The 22,962-nt window shown below is 42.5% G+C and overlaps 1 protein-coding gene across 2 annotated transcripts in view; it reads left to right on the top strand.

Moving 5' to 3' along the window:
* iqsec3b (IQ motif and Sec7 domain ArfGEF 3b) overlaps window positions 1-22,962 on the top strand; it is a 64,789-nt gene that overhangs the window by 7,118 nt on the left and 34,709 nt on the right. The window contains exons 2-6 of one of the 2 annotated variants that reach the window (XM_088996016.1): window positions 6,062-6,136; window positions 15,593-15,713; window positions 16,632-17,027; window positions 18,262-18,560; window positions 21,624-22,037. In XM_088996016.1, the coding sequence (XP_088852142.1) occupies window positions 6,062-6,136; window positions 15,593-15,713; window positions 16,632-17,027; window positions 18,262-18,560; window positions 21,624-22,037 (1,305 nt within the window). Of the gene's footprint in view, window positions 1-6,061; window positions 6,137-15,592; window positions 15,714-16,631; window positions 17,028-18,261; window positions 18,960-21,623; window positions 22,038-22,962 lie in introns of both variants that reach the window. The other variant, XM_088996017.1, reaches the window with a different exon arrangement.

Here is a 22,962-nt window from a genome sequence, read left to right as displayed (position 1 = left end):
CCTACTACAGTAGAGTACTACTACTGCTCCTCCTCTACTAAGTACTAATACGACTACTAATACCACCACCACTACTACTACTACTACTACTACTATTCCTCCGACGATGACTATGACTACTACTACAACAGCTACTACCACACCTACTTCTATTACTCCAACTAACTGCAAAGTGTTCTTGAGAGTTTTGAAAGGCGCTTATCAATGAAATGCTTTATTATTATTATTACCACCACCACTACCACTCCTACTATTACTACGACTACTCCTCCTCCTCCTTCACCTACTACTACTACGACTACAACGATGACTACTACTATGACTACTAATATTACTACTACTATGACTACTACTACTACAACCACTACCACTACAACTACTACGACTACTAATTCAACTACCACTACTACTACTACCACTACTCCTCCTCCTTCACCTACTACCACTATGACTACAACGATGACTACTAATATTACTACTACTACTACTGCTATGACTACTACTACTACAACCACTACCACTACGACTACTACTACTACTAATTCAACTACCACTACTACTACTACTAATACTAATACTAGTAGTAGTAGTACTACTACTACCACCACCACCACCGCTACTACTACTACTACTATTACTACTACTACTACAACCACTACCACTACGACTACTACTACTACTAATTCAACTACCACTACTACTACTACTAATACTAATACTAGTAGTAGTAGTACTACTACTACCACCACCACCACCGCTACTACTACTACTACTATTACTACTACTACTACTACTTCTATTCTTACTTCTATTACTATTACTGCTACTAATACTACTACCACAAACAGTCAACTACTACAATGACTTTTAGTGCCACTGCTTTTAGTCTCCAACGCCAACCTCAACAATACATGTATGGTACAAGTTGATGCGCAAAGACCTTTCTGTCAAAGAAAATATAGCATTGAATTTTCCTTTTGACAATCTCTGTGGCGAGGTGTTTCGAATGATGTCGCCCTCACGCACTGCATGCGCCTATCAGTGTGCCTCCATCTAAAAGACACGTGGGCTGGTGTGTAATCTTTTTTTTTGGCTCTGTATTTGTGTATCTTGCATCGTTGCCAATGTTGCCGGTGCACGTGTATGCACCCTGGGGGTTTGCAGGGAAGGAAGAGGTTCAGAGAAAGGATTCTCTCCCCTCTCTTTCCAGCTGAGCCTTCCCTATCTGTCCCACTTAGCCCATGGAGCGAGCGGTAATCAGCCATTCTCGGGTGGGGGTGAGGGGGAGTGATATGCACGCTCTGTAACACTCTTTGAAGGAACCCCCCCTCGGAAGAGGTTTGCGGAAGGAGCTTGAGGCTAACTTTGGAGTGGACCGGCTCAGGTGCAGGGAGAGTCCCCATGCAGGAAAGGGAAGAAAAGAATTTCGGGTTGGGAGCTGTCGGCTCGCTTTAGATTTTCTGAACAAACAATCCAACGTCAAGAGACTTGAGGGACATCCCGCGGTGTTCAGGAAGATGCACAAAATGTACTGACATTTTGTTGAGCCTGAGTTGCAAAAAGAGCGACTGATGACTGAGCATACTGCACTTGAAGTCGCAGTACAAAAAGAGGAAAAGCCGGTGTCGGCATGACGGCAACACTGGCCGACATGCAGAAGGCGTGTACTCTTAAAATATTCACCTGCTCTATTTGTACAGGGCCTTGCCTACGGAAGGCCGTTATGTGTTCAGTTTTTCCATAAACAAATGGTCGGGAGTGTGTGTCTTTGTCAGACAGACACCATGACCGCAAATACCCCCCCCCCCCCCCCAAAAAAAAAGAGCAGGAATTGAGATCCGAAACCACGATTCCATCGCTTAATGATCAACATTTGCTTTTTTTCCAATTACGGTGGCATTTCTGTGGTAGATCTGTCAAAGGGATGTCAGCTCAATTTCTCTTATGGGAAATCACTGACATGGGCAGAAGCTCCAACTGCGAGTTGGCACATCTACATCACAGTTGTGAGGATGGACGTTTAAATACTGTTCCGCTGTATAGTTTGAATGAAATAATAGGAGTGCCAATGCTTGTTTTTCAAAATATCCTCTGAGATTGGTGTAGTGCCCATGCAATCCATATTTTACTCCGCCTCACGCTCCACATCAGATAAAACAAGCTCAAGAGAGATGTTGACTGTTGAAAATAAACAGAAGGAAATCTATCAGGTCTGCCTCGTAGTTCTGAGTTTCTGTGTTCTAATAAAGTGATACCTCGGTTTACGAACCGCTTGGCTTATGAACTTTTCGGTTTACAAATGTTACATTTATGAAAATTTTACCTTGGCATATGAACTATTTTTCGGGATACACACTGAGCTGCCACAATGCGTGATGTGTCGTTCGCGAACGAGCCCGTTCTCCTAACAAGAACATGGCAGCTGACTGTTTTTGTCCTCTATTCCCCGCCCCCAGTCTTCGGTTAGAGCCACGTGATTGGTCAAGAACGCAGCAGTGAGGGGTGGGGGGGGGGGGGGGGGGTTACAGACAGAGAGAGAATGAAGCTGTTCTCCAAAAAGAAAATGGCTGCTGACTTTTTTTGTCCTCTATTCCCCGCACCCAGTCTTCGGTTAAAGCCACGTGATTGGTCAAGAACGCAGCAGTGAGGGGAGGTTGTTTAAACATTAAAGAGACAGGTAGACGACAACTTTGATAGTCCAAAGGCAGAGTGTCGACTGCAAGGTTAAAATATCCCATCAATCAGGCTCCACAAACAACCCGCACAAGCCATCTGTACACTTGATGCAAAAAGCTATCAACCCATTTAAACAGAACACAATTGATGAGGAACTAGATAAAATTATTGCAGAGAAAGCACCTACAAGGGCTCATTCCTCAAAATGGTAAAAGAAGAAGGTTACATTTCTCATCTCATCAAGTGTTTAATGCTGAGGAAACTATTCCATTCCATCAAGTCATCAACGACCATCAGAAAGGTCAATAAAATGACTTTATTATACTGTACAGTTTATTCCTTTAATTATAATACCATAGCACATTTATTATACATAAAATAAGGACTTATTTTGTGTAGTTTTAAGGCTTAGAAAATTACAAAGTAGAAAATTATGTTTCTACCAAAACTGTGTTATTTTAGAGCTAGTTTCTGCTGGTCTAAAGTCTACTCGATATTCTGTCACCAAATTGTCACCAGCGGTCTTTCGGAAAAGCCCAGCGAGGCACAGCGCGATCGATCTGCCAAATTCCCAAACCTGGTAAAATCGACTTGCTCAGGCATGAAAATAAACATGTGGCAGTTTATACGGCAAGTGCACGTATGGCTGTCGACTAAAATGGAACCCGATGTATCACATTGACATCCTCAGCAGCATGAGCTGACATTTCCTATACAAGTACGTTTAAGATCCCTCCCGCTTCTGTAGCTGTCTCCGCTTGATTCAACGAGCCATTTACGTTCCGTGAACGACCTCCCCAAGGGGCTTTATACATCTCTGAAAACAGTGTTTTCATCTCAAAATTGATTTTTTAAAAATCTTTCTGGTGCTAAACGGAATTACATGCCAATAAAAAAAAACTACATAAAAATCTGAATTAAAGGACAACCGACACCATTTTTTTGTTTCCTAACTGACATCAGAAAAACGTTTTATAGCTGTCGAGAAGAAACCGTAACTACACTATGGCCTGTGGCAAAACAATGGGTTTGACACCACTGGTCTAGATCCTCACAATTGAAATGCCATTTTAGAGTCATAGTTAGCATGTCCGACTCATAGTTCTGACGCCACACTCATTTCAAGCTCATATAACTCCAGACCCATATAATTTAGGAATTAGCTCTTTTTTTCTGATAAAAGAAGAGAGTCTAAGGTTTCATACGCTGTATTGAATGTTTATACAGTGATACCTTGGCTTACGAACTTAATTGGTTCCCAGAGTGTGTAAGGTGAAAAGTGTGTATCCCAAAAATTTATTTCCCATAGGAAACCATTAAAATGAGAATAATCCATTCCCAGGTCCCCATAAAACATAATTTTCTACTTTCTAATTTTATAAGCCTTCAAACGACACAAAATATACCTTCTTTTATGTATAATTAATGTGCTATGGTATTATAATTAAAGAAATAAACTGTACTATATAATAAAGGTGTTTTATGTACCTTCGTGATGGCCGTTGATGGCTTGATGGAATGGAGTGGCCGGTTTCATCAGCATTAAACACTTGATGAGGAACATAGCGTTCTTCTTTCACCATCATGAGGAATGATCCCTTGTAGTTTCTTTCTCTGTGATAATTTTACCTTGTTCCTCATCAATTGTGTTCTGTTTACCTGCGTTGATAGCTCTTTGCATCAAGTGTACAGGTGGCATGTGCAGGTTGTTTGTGGAGACTGATTGATGGGATATTTTAACCTTGCAGTCTACACTCTACTTTTGAACTATCAAAGTTGAAACGAGTCCAAATTTCACTGTTTTCTATCACTCGCTCTCTGTCGTCTGCCTGTCTCTTTAATGTTTAACCTCCCCCTCCTCACTGCCCCCTCACCCTCATTTCAAGCTCATATAACTCCAGACCCATATAATTTAGGAATGATATCTTTTTTTCTGATGAAAGAAGACAGTCTAAGGTTTCATACGCTGCATTGAATGTTTATACTGTATAGTCCTAAAACACAATATTCTGTGGGTCCTAGAATTCGAGTGACAATGACAAAAACCCTGGCACTGGTGTGGACGGACACATTTTTGCACATCTGGCAGTGAATGAGTTAAAAATGGGCGAATGTCTGTGTCGTTTCCTTCTGGATGTGGAAGTTGCAGAGGAAGGGAATCTTTTTATAGCTTCGACTGTCACTGTGAGTCCTGGCGTCGACTCTGACTGCCTGTCAAAGTGACTTTACGTCACATACAATATGCTGAATGCAGTTTATCAAATGCTGGCATATATGTATGACGGATTGAGCCCCGCCTTTTTTTTTGTGTAGTATCCCGCAGGTGAAGCAATCCATCAAAAGTATTTACGTCGATGCTTTGCCCAAACCTTTCCCGCTTGGATACTTCATAGAGCTGGAGAACCAACTCGCTCATGCATCTTCGTCATGAATATGCAAAAATATCCAGATTCTACTTTGATGATATTTTTTTCCCATAAGTACACTTCAGTAGAAGTATGCATACTTCCGTGTGAGGCGGGGAGGGGGGGTGGTACAAACCCCCTGTGTCTACAAGCACATTTAATGCTGGCAGATCTATTAGATCATTAAGAAGCAATCCTTCCAAAATATTTTAGGGGGGGTTGTCTCTCGCTGTGATATATAGCTCATATAATATACATAGCTCAAATAATAATAATAATAATAATAATAATAATAATAATAATAATAATAATAATAATCACTTTGCTGCTGTGAAATGTAAATTTCTCCACTGCGAGACTAATAAAGGCAAATCCAATCCAATAATAATAATAATAATAATAATAATAATAATAATAATAATAATACAAATAAATAAATAATAATAATACATGTCATTTATAAGCACCTTTCAAAACTCTCGAGGTCACTTAACAGGATACATTTTTCTGTGGGTGAGCAGTGGCAGCCACACGCTCCACTCAACCCGGAAGTAACTGAAATAGATAGAAAGCAAGCTAGCTAGCTAATAGATAGCTAATAGATAACCAGCTAGATAGCTAGATAGCTATACAGCTATATAGCTAGTAGATAGCTAGCTCGAATAAAAATGTTTTTAAAACTTGTATGGGAATGGAAATAGCTGAAAGTGAACATTTGTGTCACGGATTTGAGGGACGACGACTAAATCGCAACCTTGAGTGATGCATCATGAGTGTCAACATCTGGACGTTGGTATCAACGCACTATCAGCAGTCTTAGCTCGGGAATTGACCCACATTGGGTATTTACTAAGGGATCAGTGCCAAATAATCCCGAGGAGTTTTAATGAAAGTCTCTTTTTTTCGGATCTTTTGGTGTTCGGGGGTTGGGGGGGTGGACAAAACAAATACACAAATAAATGTTCCTCTCCCCTTTGCAGAAATGAGACAGTGTTACATCAGTTCTGCTGCCCCGCCCCTGAGCATCCTGAGGCTGACATGAGCGGGACGTCCAGGTAAGGTGAAATTTTTTTGGGAAAATGTTTTTTTTTTAATATTTGTTTGTTTTTGTTTTCAAATGTCTGCGTTTTGGGGAATTTTAAATACAGTAAAGTCTCGTTATATCGATATTCAAGGGAGTCCGAAAAAACGTCGATATAACCGGGACTATCGATATATCCGACCCTGCTTGCATGTAATTTTCTCCGTGCGTGCATAGAAATAGTATCGATATAACCGGGACTATCGATATATCCGATATCGATATAACGAGACTTTACTGTAGGTTTTACGTGGACACGGGGGGCTCGTTGGTCCAGTGGTTCGTGCGTCTACCTCACGATGCTGTCACGATTTGCGAGGTGGTGATGGTGGTGGACCATAGAGGAGCAGGGTGTATTTGACAAATTGTTTGAAAATAAAGTCAGCAGGGACAAAATCTGAAACAGAAAACTTCGGGGTTAGTTTTTTTTCTTGCTTGGGTGCCGATTAAGCGCTCACCATGGCCTCTGACAATGGTTTTTTTAATTTTCCACAAGAGGGCAGCATTTCACTATTTTCCATGTTCGCGCTTTGTTCTATCTTCAGCCGTTGTTAAAGCGCTATATAAACCAATATGTAAGTATTGAATTGTATTTCGGACAGCCACCCCAATTTCAAGCTCATATAACTCCAGACCCATATAATTTAGGAATTAACATTTTTTTTTCTGATGAGGCTAAGGTTTCTTTTAGGCATTTATAAATGAAATGTATTATTATTATTATTATTATTATTATTATTATATTATTATCTTATCCTAAAACTCAATATTCTATGGGTCCTGGAATTCGAGTGACAGTGACAAAAACCCTGTCACCAGAGTGGACACATTTTTGTACATCATCTGGCAGTGAATGAGTCAGCCACCATGAGGTCATACATTTGCATTGCAGGCAGCGGTGCACAAAACCACAATGACTATTTGACTCACTTCTGCATTACCCAGAAAAGAGCGGTGGAGTGGTGAGAGGGGTACGGTAGCCTGGAGGGTAAAAAAGGCCTGGACCGGAAGATTAAATAGATGAAGCTCATCCATTGTCATCCTTTATTTATGCTCCTTTATTTCTCTCCTTTGTTGAATTTATTGCTAAATGCATTTCCTCTGTATTATTCACTTTGTTATCAGCATCCGCTGGGTCAATTCGGACTTTACTGTCATCAATCTCTATCAATGGAATGATCTCACCTAACGGATTTTGTCTCCTTGTTTGTAACGGGGAACCATCATCGTCACTGTAGATCTCCAACATGGCCATTGCGTGAAAGATTATTATTATTATTATTATTATTATTATTATTATTATTATTATTATTATACCAAATGGTTTGTTTTGGTCCGCATGCAACACGTATTGCGATGTGTATGTGTGAGTTGTGTGTCTGTGTGCTCAGTTGTGGTCACAGATGCAGCCACATTAAAGGCTTTATAACAAATAGCCATCAGGCCCTCGAGGTTATTGAGCCTCGGTGAGAGAGGCGATACCGCGAATCGTGCCTAGCAACTCTGAGATGACGCAATGGCCATCACTGCCTTAGTAACGAGGGGACTGGGGAAAACGAACGATGTCGCCTTCTGCTTGGCACGTGGGCAGCTGCGGGTTTTGTAGTACAGACGTTCCCTAACACTGGAGTTACGCTGTCACGGTACATACGGGTACAGTATGCAAATTTCCCCATTGTAGGACGATAAAAGGCTTTCTGATTCTGAATCTGAATATGTCGAAAAATGTTTGGACACAGATGCTGTAAATTAGATTTTGTATTTCGCGCCTTTTCCGGTCAAGCTCGTTTGCGATTGGATGTGTACTATACTTCACGCACGCACACAGAAACATTAGACTCTAATGATTAGAGGTTTCAAGGGCTGGATTTGTACGCGACGGACACCAAGCCTGACCAATCGGCGCCCGGCTGTGCTGAAGTTGCCAACGAGTTCAGGCCTGGAGCCGCCGAGCTCGTTTACAATTGGCTGCGTAGAGTATGTGGGCAGGGATCAAATCTGAGGCGGAGGTGCCGAGCTCGTTTACGATTGGCTGTGTAGAGTATGTGGGCGGAGAGGAAATCCCTCTTCCCAGTTGAGGCTCCGAGGAGGAGGCAAATGGCCATCACAACAGAAAGTAATGGGACCTAATTTGGTAATTACGTGCCAGCAGCTTCAGTAATGGCTTACTGAAGACACGAGGATATATGTCGTTGTACTACAGTAGGTGTGAATTTATTTTATGACTGTTAGAGCGTCTGTGTTTTAGACTTCCCCGTTCAATGTTAAACATACATTCCATACAAAATACAGGTAACATCCGATTTACGACCGGCGCCAGTTACGACCACCCGTACTTACGACCACGACCACAGACCTTTTTTTTTATTTTACGGCTGCCACCGCAACGTGACAGACAGAGGTCCGTGCAGGATGATTAATTAAGCTAACACAAAGCACTAGTCCCAAAATGAGGACCAGGGGAATAATCAAAAATCTCAAGTGGGGTGGGGGTGGGGGGGGGGGCAATGGGAAACCCCACAGTGGCAAGAAGCAACTCGCACACGGTGGTGCAGAAACGGAACAATAATAATAATGATACTAGTGCAGCGTGTTCGACCGGAAACAAATTCCTTGTGTGTTCTACATACTTGGCAATAAAGATGATTGTGATTCGGATAATAATAATACATTTCATTTTTCAGCGGCTTTCAAAACTGGGGGTTAGGGGCTCGGACGAAGATACAGTAAAGTCTCGTTATATCGATATTCTCGGGAGTCCGAAAAAATATCGATATAACCGGGACTATCGATATATCCGACCCTGCGCACATGTAATTTTCTCCTTGCGTTCATAGAAATAGTATCGTAATAAGCGGTACTATCGATATAACCGATATCGATATAACGAGACTTTACTGTATATAGAAAGTCCAGGGTAATACCAAGTACAAATACAAGTTGACAGCGTCCCGTTTTTCGTACCCGCTGGCCCGAAGAATGAAGTGGTAGTAGCGTGGCCCCGCCCCCAGCTGTCAATCCGAACGTGACAATCGGCGGGAGGGAGGGGTGTCCGCCGCAGCGGAGCGGGTGGGATCGCCGCGACGCAAACGCAGTGGTGGGCTCACGGTCGGCGCCGCAGCCTCTTTGAGACAGGTGACATCTTCTGTCTTCCCCGTTAATATGCGTCAGATATGCGTCAGCAGAAAGCGTGTGCGCTGACACAGTAATAAAGATCGATAATACGAAATATAAAATGATTAAATTAAAATGACACTAAAAGTTATAAGATTTATAAATAAACTGTCAACATTTTGGTATATAATAGTATTCAATAGAAAACGTTGCTTAAAAACAACAGATTGACATCGTATACTATCCTGTCATATAGGAGCTTCCAGCGTGTCGTCATTTGTTATGATCATGTAATCCTTGTGTCAGCCATTTTGAATGCTTTTCGATTTACGACGGTTTGACTTACGCCGGTTTTGTCGGAACGGAATCCGGTCGTAACTCGGATGTTACCTGTATAGCACTGAAGCAATTTACGATCAAATTCACCTTACGAACGACGAAGCGTCTGTACAGCCATGAGTTTGTGCATGTGTGTGCACGGGTGTGCCTTTTTCTTTTATGTATTTTCATAATCTTCAGATGGCAAATTGGATTTACAGGCGGCAGTCAAAATATGCAACAACATATCAAAGCGGGGATGAGGAAATATGAATCATAATCCGGGCTGCTACGATTGAGCTCCTGCACCCCCGTTTTTTTTCATGGCAAATGCTCATAACGATCATTAATATTTGATATCATTAAGACGGCACGGAGGCAGAAAAAGCAGCACCATCCATCTCGGGTACCCGTTGCCAATGAGTTTTAAAGTTGTAGTGAATTTGAATCATTTCACTCGGGACGGGGGTGTTACATGTAAAAGATGATTTGATATGTGTTGGGTAAACTGTTTTCGCATACCATATTTTTCCGGTGTATCTTATTCTTTTCCTTTCGGCTTTTCCCTTCAAGGGGTCGCCACAGCAAATCAGTGTCCTCCATCTTTAGAGGTTTGATTCGCATGTTTGTTTTGGCCAAGCTTTTACGTCGGATGCCCTTCCTGACACAACCCTCTGTATTTATCCGGGCTTGGGACCGGCACAAGAAGACTTATGCCCCTTTGTGGCTACAGAACAAGCAACTCGCTCAGTAAACGACTCAAACACAAAATGGTCATCAGCACAGCAACATTCAAAAAGCAAAAACTATACTCACCATGCAACATGATTATGTATATTTTGTGCCATTATCTGAGATCACTTTGATAACTTGCAGACGAGACAAACGCACTTTGAAAATGTCATCGTGGAAAAAAAGTCCTGGAAGGTACACCAAATAGCCCTGGTTTTCTTCAAAACATGACCCTGCGCCTTATATGCAGGTGCACCTTATATGTGAAGTCATATTGAGGCCTCACAACTACTGTCAGCAGCCACCAACTCCATTTCCCACCGTAGAAGAAGTGGTGCGTAACCCAACCTCTACTGTAGTGCCTTATAATGTGCTAGGCCTTATATTTGGATTTTTTTTAATACAGTGGTACCTCGGTTTACGAACCCCTTGGTTTACGAACTTTTCGGATTACGAACGTTACATTTCTGAAAAATTTACCTTGGCATACGAACTTTACCTTGGCATACAAACCTTATAGTGCAGAAAATACTGTATTTGTATTCTGTAATTTCCAAATAGATCAGTATTTTAGGCGATGAATAAAAACGGGTAAATTGTGCACATAAAAGAAAAAAATAATGTTCATTTTTGAAAAGCATTATTTGGAATGTGCTTAACAGATTGCTTCACAAAATAAATCAAACATTGTTGAACATTTATGGTTATGTTTGATTCTTATATTTTCCATAATATTGAGTGATGTCCCAAAAAATGGTTTCTTTGACAAATCAAACAATCGGTTATGTTCATTTGTATGGAATTAATTTAATCACAACTAGCTATTTTTTAACAAGAAATTATTGTATTTTGTGTATGTATGAATATGTCTCTTACTCTTTTTTTTTTTTTTACAGCTGTTTGATTGTGCCTCATGTCCCACATGCGGCATCTGAGTAGGTTGTGGGGGATGTCTCACGCAGCATTACGGAAGCTTTTTGCAGCCCTCATGCATAAATTGCTCAACTCTTGGCGTTTTAAAGCCTTAAATGTATTCTAATGTACTCTAATATATTCTGATTCGTCGCCGACTTTTCCCGTGCACGTCCTTCTCTGGTTTGCGGCGCCGTTCCGTTTCTTATTTTGCGACTGAACCTGACTCACTCCACTTGATTTCAGAGACACAAAGCTTTTCCCGTCGCCTTATTTGGTGAGATTTGCAAGATAACAAGAACAATGGTACAATAACAAGAGGATTTTTAATCTTTCTGCTGTTATTCGGAATGCGGTGTGGAAAAAATGGTCGTCATTTCTTTCAATTCTAACTCAACTCAACTATATTTATTGAGAACTTTAAAGGACAACCGACGTCTCCGGACAAGTTGTGTCCATAATTTGTAAAATGGCTTCAAATGACTTCTACTGAGCGTATTTTACAAAGATTTCACCGCATATAGCTATATTTTACGTTTTAAGACTCGCGCTGAATATTCAGAAAGTCTTGTTTTTGAGTTGGTGACGAGTCTGTACGTGACGTCACTAAAGGATCGCCCCTGACCGTAAAAAAAGACGCATTGTAGCAGTCCTTCCATCACGTCAATGTATTTTACTGTATTGTTTGGTCTGAAAACCTTGTGTTGCACCCAAAAGCCGCCAGAAGAGGGCATCCAAACGCAATCTAAGGAATTTATCAGCCTGTGGAAACGGAGGTGGCCACAGGAGGTCGCCATTTTGTGCCTCTTTTTTTGGGTGAGAGATTTCCCCCTAATGTTGCTTCAAAATGGCACAAATAAATTATTTAATCGATTGCAAACATGTATGCTTTCCTCTTCAGAACTATTTGAATCATATTCATAACTGGGTGTGGAACAAGAAAGCATATTCTCCGAATCTGAAGCAATTGTTTTGATTCACTAGCAATGCTAGACGTCGTGGCGTGACGTCACGAACTGGGGGCGGGACTCTCTGAAAATGCCCATTTCGCAGCTGATTTTTTGCAGATTTTGGATACTTTAAGTCATTATTATTGGTGTTTTGCATTTGACAAAAAATATCATACTGCATGTTTTAGGTATTTTAGATCCTATAAAACGTTTTTCTAATGTCAGTTAAAAAACAAAAAAGTGACCTCGGGTGTCCTTTAAGGGACAACCGACGCCTCCAGACAAGTTGTGTCCATAATTTGTAAAATCACTTCAAATGACTTCTACTGAGCGTATTTTACCAAGATTCCACCGCATATAGCTATATTTTACGTTTTAAGACTCGCGCTGAATATTCATGAAGTCTTTTTTTTGGGTTGGTGACGATTCCTGACGTGACGTCACGTCAGGAATCGTCACCAACTCTGACCAACCCGACCGAGAAAGCGACACACAATGCATTTTGGGTACTTTGTTTGGTCTGAAAACATCGCGTTGATCAGTGTTGATGGTGAAATTAGAAGGAAAAAAGACAAATGCTACCCCCTCGTGGAAGGGAAAAACATTGCCAGAGGTTTCACCTGTGCTTTATCAGCACCCACCGCAAAAAAATAACAAAGCAAAAACAAAACCCGAATAAATTCGGGAATGGCATCGAATGAGTTAATATCTCAACTTTTTGCTTTGTGTGGTGGCCTCGTTTTCATTTGGTAGATTTTCAGTGCCAATGTCGTGTAAAAGAGCCATATTTGTCTTTTGGATTAAATAAAATGGAGAACGGGGAATTATTAAACGCAGCCTCAATAAACCCTGTGAACACCGCATTAAAATCGGCAATATTAATAATAGCCTATATATATTTTTTTATTTCCCCATACAACCCAGCTTTAGCTATATTGCAGACGATTGTTTGTGAAATATCTGCAGAGGGTGATTTAGTTTTCTGGCTGCTTTTTATGCAAGTCATGTTTGACTTTGAAGAGATTGTTCCACGGTGTCTCGCAAATGCACGGAGACGTTCTCATTTTCTTGCTCTCGTTCATGGTAAGAACACGGAGTATTTGTATATTGCGGTATCGGCTGGGATTCTGTGACTCGACATTGTTTCCAATACTTTACAGTAAACAGAATTTTTAAATTGAAGTAAGCTAATGAGCCATTTGCTCATCATAAAGTGAACGTGACAAATTCTGCCTAGCAACAAAAATGATACTACATTTTTGCTGGTTTGTGTGATGTGTTTTGGGATTAGCTAGCGTTGGATTTTGAGCCTTTGGTGACATGCAAAACTGATTGCTTGCAACTCAGCAAGCGGAAGTGATCCATGACAAAATATTCTCAATGCAGTATTGATGAGGATTTTGACTATGATAACTATGAAGATTCACATAGAAACATTAAACAACTTTACAAAATGATAGAGATTAGACAGAATAAGAAGTTATCATATTTAAAAGTTTCATGCTGTTGTATGCTTAGTCAACATGTGAGAGTGAATACACAATTGAAGCGCAGACAACCAATCAGGTCAACAGACACAGCAAATTAAACTGTCAGCTTCATCTCGGAGATTTGGCCTTGCACCGAATTTAGGACTTGGGATACTCCTTTATCACCGAAGCAATTTACGACTTGAAACTCCTTCACAAGAAGAGCTCATTAGCCAGGTTACAAATTTATCAGCTCATGGAAAAGACAATGTTTTATTGCTTACAGCTGTTGGGGCTCAGAACGTTCCAGGGGCGTGGTATTCTAAGCAAGAAAACTATGTTTTACTAATGTATCACTTTAATTTGTATATACTCTCAATAAAAGCTTGGCAGAGGGCTGCAGAATTCAGACGTCTGTCATGATTGGCTGTGTCTCCTGCCGGCAGTAGGGACGATCTTTCTAGTTTCGAGTCTTCGTCCACAGTGTCTGACTGTCATATCTCTGACATAAAACAACAAGACCAAATAAATATTATTGTTGTTGTCATGGCAACAAATGACTTCAATATGGCGCCAGCTACATATGCATACCTGTCAACCGGCCGTATTTTGCCGTATTCTGTAAGATTTTTGCACATTTTTAGATGTGTACGGCATACAAGAAAGTTTGTATGGAAAACGCAAAAATTGTTAAAGGACAACCGACGTCTCCGGACAAGTTGTGTCCATAGTTTGTAAAATGGCTTCAAATGACTTCTACTGAGTGTATTTTACAAAGATTCCACCGCATATAGCTATATTTTACGTTTTAAGACTTGCGCTGAATATTCAGGAAGACTTGTTTTTGAGTTGGTGACGAGTCCGTACGTGACGTCACTAAAGGAACGCGCCTGACCGAAAAAAAAAGACACATTGTAGCAGTCCTTCCATCACGTCAATGTATTTTGCTGTACTTGCTTGGTCTGAAAACCTTGTGTTGCACCAAAAATCCGCCAGAAGAGGGCGCCCAAGCTCCATGGATGGAATTTATCAGCCTGTGGAAACGGGCTGATTAATTCCTCACAGGAGGTTGGACGCCATTTTCTGCCTCTTTTTGAGTGATACATTTCCCCCAATGTTGCCTCAAAATGGTACAAATAAATTCTTTAATCGATTGCAAACATGTATGCTTTCCTCTTCAGAACTATATGAATCATATTCATAACTGGATGTGTAACAAGAAAGCATATTCTCCGAATCTGAAGCCATTGTTTTGATTCTCCAGCAATGCAAGACGTCTTGGCGTGATGTCACGAACTGGGGGCGGGACTTTCTGAAAATGCCCAATTCGCAGCTCAATTTTTTTGCAGATTTTGGACACTTTAAGTAATTTTTATTGCTGTTTTGCATTTGACTAAAAATATCAGCCTGTGTGTTTTGGGTATTTTAGATGCTATAAAATGTTTTTCTGATGTTAGGAAACAAAAAAGTGACGTCGGTTGTCCTTTTGAGATATTTTCGATTCCGTTTTCGTCATTAAATATTAGCAGTACAGTACCTTTCTTCAAATTGAATACACATGGAATGTGGAAGGAGAATCGAACATCGAACCATTGAGCGATCCAGTGGAACGAACGATGATGACCTTGGCAAAAGATCAGAATTGTCAACTAAAATGGGAATGTAACCATTTCCCTCCTTCCAAAATATAGATCAAAAAGATAATTATACATCAGAAGACTGTAAATTAGAAAACAAAATTATAAATGATTTAAATGCTGCAAACTGGCTTGGATTTGTGTCCCGTTATGGCCTCTGGCAACTGCAATCATTTCCCACCTGCTGCTCCTCTCACACACAAACATGCACGCACACACACCCTCCGCAGACGTATTGTGAAGGTCACGGACGGAGGCGACCGCTGATGGCTATCCTCCTTTTTTATTCCCACGACAGCGTCCGGTTGCTTAGCCTGGAGGACGGTTCGTCCTCGGGAGGACGCGATACGGAGGGCAGCACAGCCAAGCGGGAGGGGCCCAGCGACTATGAGATCTCCCTGGAGAACAAAAATAAACAGGTACGCCCATCTCGGACCACCACGGGCACCGTGAAATCCTCTCACATGCACACATTGGTAAAAATGCCTCTCACACAACTGGAATTGTGTGGGTTTTACTTCAATTGCCAATGTACTGCTCTTTACAATTTTCATTCTTACAATGTATGGAATAAACTACATTACTTTGTTTTTCATTTGGTAGCCTATCTTTTGGATGCACTAATTTTTGTCTTAACGTGTTTATCGGTTTGAAATAAGTAGGAATTTTATGTTGCCAAAGGACTCTTTGTAATTTTTCAGAAACTCCTGCAATGTACGGTACTGCTACTCCTCTCCTTTTTGTATCTTGAGAATTATTGGTTTCATTCCCTATTCTTTCTTTCTGACATTTGTTGAATGACCACTGAGGGTACCCACAGTTAGTGAGTGCTCGCCTGATATGTTTTGACTCCTTTTCTCTACCTTCAATGCTAGTTGGTATTAGTTTAGCCCTATGCTGGAGGGTTCTGATAACTCCTAATTTGTGTTGTAAATTTTACAACACAAATTAGGAGTCATTATCATTATTATTATTATTCATTATTTATGACTTCAAATTTGAAAACTAGTTATTCATTAATTTGTTGTGCACTCTACATGTAATATGTGGAGGAGATGCAACATTCATATGGCTTCTCAATACCATATAACGGCCCCAGAGAGGAAACCGTGACTACAATGTTTGACACCCTTGCTCTAAATGGTCAAATATAGTCTGTGAAATGCAATAAATAAAGTTTGGAAAACACTGCATGAGGCAGATATAATAACCATAGGAACAGTGGTAAATACATTGTTTATATCTTCAAGGCCCATTGAGGCGAATAGGCTTTGAAAGGATGACAAATGCTCCTTATTTGTGTTTCCTAACAACTCTCTCCACTTTCCTCTGTCCAGATAGAAGATCTGGAGCAGAAGTACGGGGGCCACCTTATTGCCAGACGGGCCGCCCGCCGCATCCAAACCGCCTTCCGTCAATACCAGCTCAGCAAAAACTTCCAAAAGATCCGCAACTCACTCTCGGAAAGTAAGCTACCCCGCCGGATCTCCCTGCGCCAACCCAGCCCCTCGGGACGGAATCGCAATAGCAGCCAGAGACACAGTTATGCCCTCCATCCGGGAGGTGGGCAGATCCCACTTCGTTCCAAGACGCCACCACCGCCGCCTTGTCGCTCCACTTCTCTTCCCCCGTCTCCCGCGTCCGCACCGGCTCCCTCTCCGACCGTGGGACCCAGCCCCTCTCATAACCCTGGACCATCGCTTTCACAGCTAGAGGACTGCTTCTCCGAACAAGTAAGCGAGAGTTACTCCGTATCTACACCAGAAATAACCTGGAGTCTATCTCTCCTGACTTTGAGAAGCAGGCCACAAACTGGCCTGGTCACCAGACAAGCAATTATTCATCTTCATTCAAACCGATGGATTCGGGCTCACGGTCGGCGCCGCCGCCTCTTTGAGACAGATGACCTCTTCTGGCTTCTCCGTTAGCAGGGAGAGCGATTTTTGGACGGCTCGTATGCGTGGGAAGCCGTGCGTATTTGGGTCAGCAGAAAGCGTGTGCACCGACACAGTAATCAAGATCGATAATACGAAATATAAAATGATTAAAATGACACTAAAAGTTATAAGATTTATAGATGAACTGTCAACATTTTGGTATATAATAGTATTCAATAGAAAACGTTGCTTAAAAACAACAGATTGACATCGTATAGGAGATGCCAGCGTGTCGTCATTTGTTAAGATCACGTGATCCTCGCGTCAGCCATTTTGAATGCTTTTCGATTTACGACCGTTTGACTTACGGTTTTGTCGGAACGGAACCCGGTTGTAACTCGGATGTTACCTGTATATATACGCACACACACGTATATCCAGATATTCTAATACAGAATTATATTTTCTCATATATTCTAATATGTATATATATATATATATATATATATATATATATATATATATATATATATATATATATATATATATATTTTTTTAAACATAAATATATTTACATATATATTTTCCAATATATTATATAATATATAATTATTAATGTTATGAATTTTAAACTTAATCACAGAAACCACAGAAAAAAACGCTTGTTTCAGCAGTTTTGCCACAAGATATAATTACTAAGACACTGTCACTATTCGTTTCGACCAATCGGTCTTGTAAAGGGCAGATAATTAGCAACTATGCTCGGAGTAGGAATCCAGTTTTGTCCTTTATTTTGCACCACTGTACTTTATCTTGAGGAGAGACTGTTCTTTTTAAAATGTGTATTTTAATGTGTTAAGGTGACCCCAAAAAAATCCATCCGTTTTTTATAGCTCTTTTTCTCATGAGGTTAAACATGTTGACATTTATTGTTTCCGTGTCTTCCAACTACCATGTTGATTTTACTGAAGATCTCTTGACTCTGAGGCAAATATGCTCACCACTATTTCATCGAGTTGCACAATGGCATCAAAAATGTAAAAAAAAAAAAATGAAAGCATGCATTATCCTTTTTTTTTTGTACTTTCAGCTTCACTCGCTGGCCCAGTCGATAGATGAGGCCCTCCGTGGTTGGAGCGTATCTGAAAGTTCAGAAGGTCAAGGCCTCCTCATGGACCCGGGAGCCCTCCGTGCCGCCGCTGAGAGCGCCTGCCTGCCTCGCAGCGCCAGCTCCCTGCTCATGGCCTTCCGGGACGTCACGGTTCACATAGACAGCAATAGTTCCTACACCATCTCTTCCGCAACCACCACCACTACCACCACCTCCCTGGGCAACGCTGGCGGTGAGGCGGGCAGCCGGAAGACCTCGCTCAGCGGGATGGGCGGAGAGTCCGCCGAGGAGCCAGAGTTCCCCGCGCCTCCTCCCAGCGAGGAGTTGGAGAATTTGGATCCGGGGTCACGCAGGGGCTCGGCTGTGCCCGTCGCGGCGGGTGCCCTCCCGCTAGACGGCATGTCGGACATCGCCACCTCCACGTCTACCTCCGCCGCTATCGTCACCTCGGCCCAGTCCGACCAGCAGCCCGCCCAGATTTACACCCAGTACCAGCAGTACCGCTACACCCACCCTCAGCATCTGACTGTAGGCAGCGGACCCGATGCCCTCCAGGCTCTGGTGGTCTCCTTACCCAGGGATCGATGCCAAGATCCAGCGTCCTGTCGCTCGCCCACCCTTTCCAATGACACGCATCGTAAACGGCTCTATCGCATTGGATTAAACCTCTTCAACGTGTGAGTGGAACCACAGTCACAATAACACCCACTCTTCAAAGTACACTTTTTGCCCTGGGTGTTTCTTTTGTGGGAGGGGCTCACTACAAACAAGAAAATAAAGGCAAAGGCATCGAGGAGATAGAAAAGAAAGGAAGCGTAGGGCATTCACAACGTGAAAGGAGCCATAAATAGAGGGAGAGCACGACTGGCCTTTCATTACTATTAGTTATTGCGAATTAAATTTGATTAAGAAGCACGCATCGCTGACATCCGCTCTGAGCTCAACGGGTTCTCAACCTCTTAAAGGACAAACGACGTCTCCGGACAAGTTGTGTCCATAATTTGTAAAATGGCTTCACCTTTACCTTCCAGGCTCTCTCCAGCTCCTCTCTGAGCCCTTAGTATTTCTCGATTTTCTCATGTTCCTTCTTTCTGATGTTCCCATCACTCGGGACCGCTACATCCACGACAACGGCTTTCCTTTCCCCTTTATCTATGACCACGATATCTGGTTGGTTGGCCATTACCATCTTGTCAGTCTGTATCTGGAAGTCCCACAGGATTTTTGCTCGGTCATTCTCCACCACCTTGGGAGGTGTTTCCCATTTTGCCCTTGGGGTTTCCAGTCCATACTCCGCACAGATGTTTCGGTAGACTATGCCAGCCACCTAGTTATGGCGCTCCATGTAGGCTTTCCCTGCCAGCATCTTACACCCTGCAGTTACGTGTTGGATTGTCTCAGGTGCCTCTTTGCACAACCTACACCTTGGGTCTTGCCTGGTGTGGTATATCCTTGCCTCTATGGCTCTGGTGTTCAGGGCCTGTTCTTGGGCAGCCAGGATGAGTGCCTCTGTGCTGTCCTTTAGGCCAGCCCTCTCTAGCCACTGATAGGACTTCTTGAGATCAGCCACTTCTGCTATGGTTCGGTGGTACATCCCGTGTAGGGGCTTTTCCTCCCATGATTGTCCCTCTTCCAGCACCTCATCCTCTGTTCCCCATTGACTGAGACATTCTCTGAGTACATCATCCGTTGGAGCCTTCTCTTTGATGTATTCATGGAGCTTGGATGTTTCATCCTGGACAGTGGCTCTCACACTCACTAGTCCCCGGCCTCCTTCCTTACGGCTTGTGTACAGTCTCAGGGTGCTGGACTTGGGATGGAACCCTCCGTGCATGGTGAGGAGTTTTCGGGTCTTAACATCTGTGGTCTGAATCTCTTCCTTTGGCCACCTTATTATTCCTGCAGGGTATCTGATCACTGGCAGGGCATAGCTGTTTATTGCCCGGGTCTTGTTCTTGCCATTGAGCTGGCTTCTGAGGACTTGCCTCACCCGCTGGAGGTATTTGGTCGTAGCCGCTTTCCTTGTTGCTAATTCGAGGTTGCCATTGGCCTGTGGTATACCGAGGTACTTGTAGCTGTTTTCAATGTCTGCTATTGTTCCTTCAGGGAGTGAGACCCCTTCAGTGTGAACTACCTTGCCCCTCTTAGTCACCATCCGACTACATTTCTCCAGCCCGAATGACATTCCGATATCACTGCTGTAGATCCTGGTTGTGTGGATCAGGGAGTCTATGTCCCTTTCGCTCTTAGCATACAGCTTGATGTCATCCATGTAGAGGAGGTGACTGATCGTAGCTCCATTTCTGAGGCGGTATCCATAGCCTGTCTTGGCGATTATCTGGCTGAGGGGGTTCAGTCCTATGCAGAACAGCAGTGGGGAGAGTGCATCACCTTGGTATATGCCACATTTGATGGACATATATATATATATATATATATATATATATATATATATATATATATATATATATATATATATATATATATATATATATATAAAATATAATATATTATATATATATTTTTAAACATAAATATATTTACATATATATTTTCCAATATATTATATAATATATAATTATTAATGTTATGAATTTTAAACTTAATCACAGAAACCACAGAAAAAAACGCGTGTTTCAGCAGTTTTGCCACAAGATATAATTACTAAGACACTGTCTCTATTCGTTTCGACCAATCGGTCTTGTAAAGGGCAGATAATTAGCAACTATGCTCGGAGTAGGAATCCAGTTTTGTCCTTTATTTTGCACCACTGTACTTTATCTTGAGGATAGACTGTTCTTTTTAAAATGTGTATTTTAATGTGTTAAGGTGACCCCAAAAAAATCCATCCGTTTTTTTATAGCTCTTTTTCTCATGAGGTTAAACACGTTGACATTTATTATTTCCGTGTCTTCCAACTACCACATTGATTTTACTGAAGATCTGTTGACTCTGAGGCAAATATGCTCACCACTATTTCACAGAGTTGCACAATGGCATCAAAAATGTAAAAAAAAAATGAAAGCATGCATTATCCTTTTTTTTTTGTACTTTCAGCTTCACTCGCTGGCCCAGTCGATAGATGAGGCCCTCCGTGGTTGGAGCGTATCTGAAAGTTCAGAAGGTCAAGGCCTCCTCATGGACCCGGGAGCCCTCCGTGCCGCCGCTGAGAGCGCCTGCCTGCCTCGCAGCGCCAGCTCCCTGCTCATGGCCTTCCGGGACGTCACGGTTCACATAGACAGCAATAGTTCCTACACCATCTCTTCCGCAACCACCACCACTACCACCACCTCCCTGGGCAACGCTGGCGGTGAGGCGGGCAGCCGGAAGACCTCGCTCAGCGGGATGGGCGGAGAGTCCGCCGAGGAGCCAGAGTTCCCCGCGCCTCCTCCCAGTGAGGAGTTGGAGAATTTGGATCCGGGGTCACGCAGGGGCTCGGCCGTGCCCGTCGCGGCGGGTGCCCTCCCGCTAGACGGCATGTCGGACATCGCCACCTCCACGTCTACCTCCGCCGCTATCGTCACCTCGGCCCAGTCCGACCAGCAGCCCACCCAGATTTACACCCAGTACCAGCAGTACCGCTACACCCACCCTCAGCATCTGACTGCAGGCAGCGGACCCGATGCCCTCCAGGCTCTGGTGGTCTCCTTACCCAGGGATCGATGCCAAGATCCAGCGTCCTGTCGCTCGCCCACCCTTTCCAATGACACGCATCGTAAACGGCTCTATCGCATTGGATTAAACCTCTTCAACGTGTGAGTGGAACCACAGTCACAATAACACCCACTCTTCAAAGTACACTTTTTGCCCTGGGTGTTTCTTTTGTGGGAGGGGCTCACTACAAACAAGAAAATAAAGGCAAAGGCATCGAGGAGATAGAAAAGAAAGGAAGCGTAGGGCATTCACAACGTGAAAGGAGCCATAAATAGAGGGAGAGCACGACTGGCCTTTCATTACTATTAGTTATTGCGAATTAAATTTGATTAAGAAGCACGCATCGCTGACATCCGCTCTGAGCTCAACGCGTTCTCAACCTCTTAAAGGACAACCGACGTCTCCGGACAAGTTGTGTCCATAATTTGTAAAATGGCTTCAAATGAATTCTACTGAGCGTATTTTAATAAGATTCCACCGCATATAGCTATATTTTACGTTTTAAGACTCGCTCTGAATATTCAGGAAGTCTTGTTTTTGAGTTGGTGACGAGTCCGTACGTGACGTCACTAAAGGACCGCCCGCTCACCGTAAAAAAGACGCATTGTAGCGGTCCTACCATCACGTCAATGTATTTTGCTGTACTGTTTGGTTTGAAAACCTTGTGTTGCACCCAAAAGCTGCCAGAAGAGGGTGTCCGAGCGCCATGGAAGGAATGTATCTGCCTGTGGAAATGGGCTGATTCATTCCTCACAACAGCAGTGGCCATTTTTGGGTGCGACATCCCCCCCCACCCGTTTGCCTCAAAATGACACGGAATAAATTATTTAATCGATTGCAAACATGTATGCTTTCCTCTTCAGAACTATTTGAATCATATTCATAACTGGATGTGTAACAAGAAAGCATGTTCTCCGAATCTGAAGCCATTGTTTTTATTCTCCGGCAATGCAAAACGTATTGGCGTGATGTCACATCCTGGGGGCGGGACTTTCTGAAAATTCGAGCTAATTTTTTTGCAGATTT

Source organism: Hippocampus bargibanti, linkage group LG05 (genome assembly GCF_051943395.1).
Source record: "Hippocampus bargibanti isolate YZ-2025 linkage group LG05, ASM5194339v1, whole genome shotgun sequence".
Lineage (NCBI taxonomy): Eukaryota > Metazoa > Chordata > Actinopteri > Syngnathiformes > Syngnathidae > Hippocampus > Hippocampus bargibanti.
The sequence above is the reverse complement of the archived record's forward strand: the minus strand, read 5'-3'. Positions and strand labels throughout refer to the sequence as shown.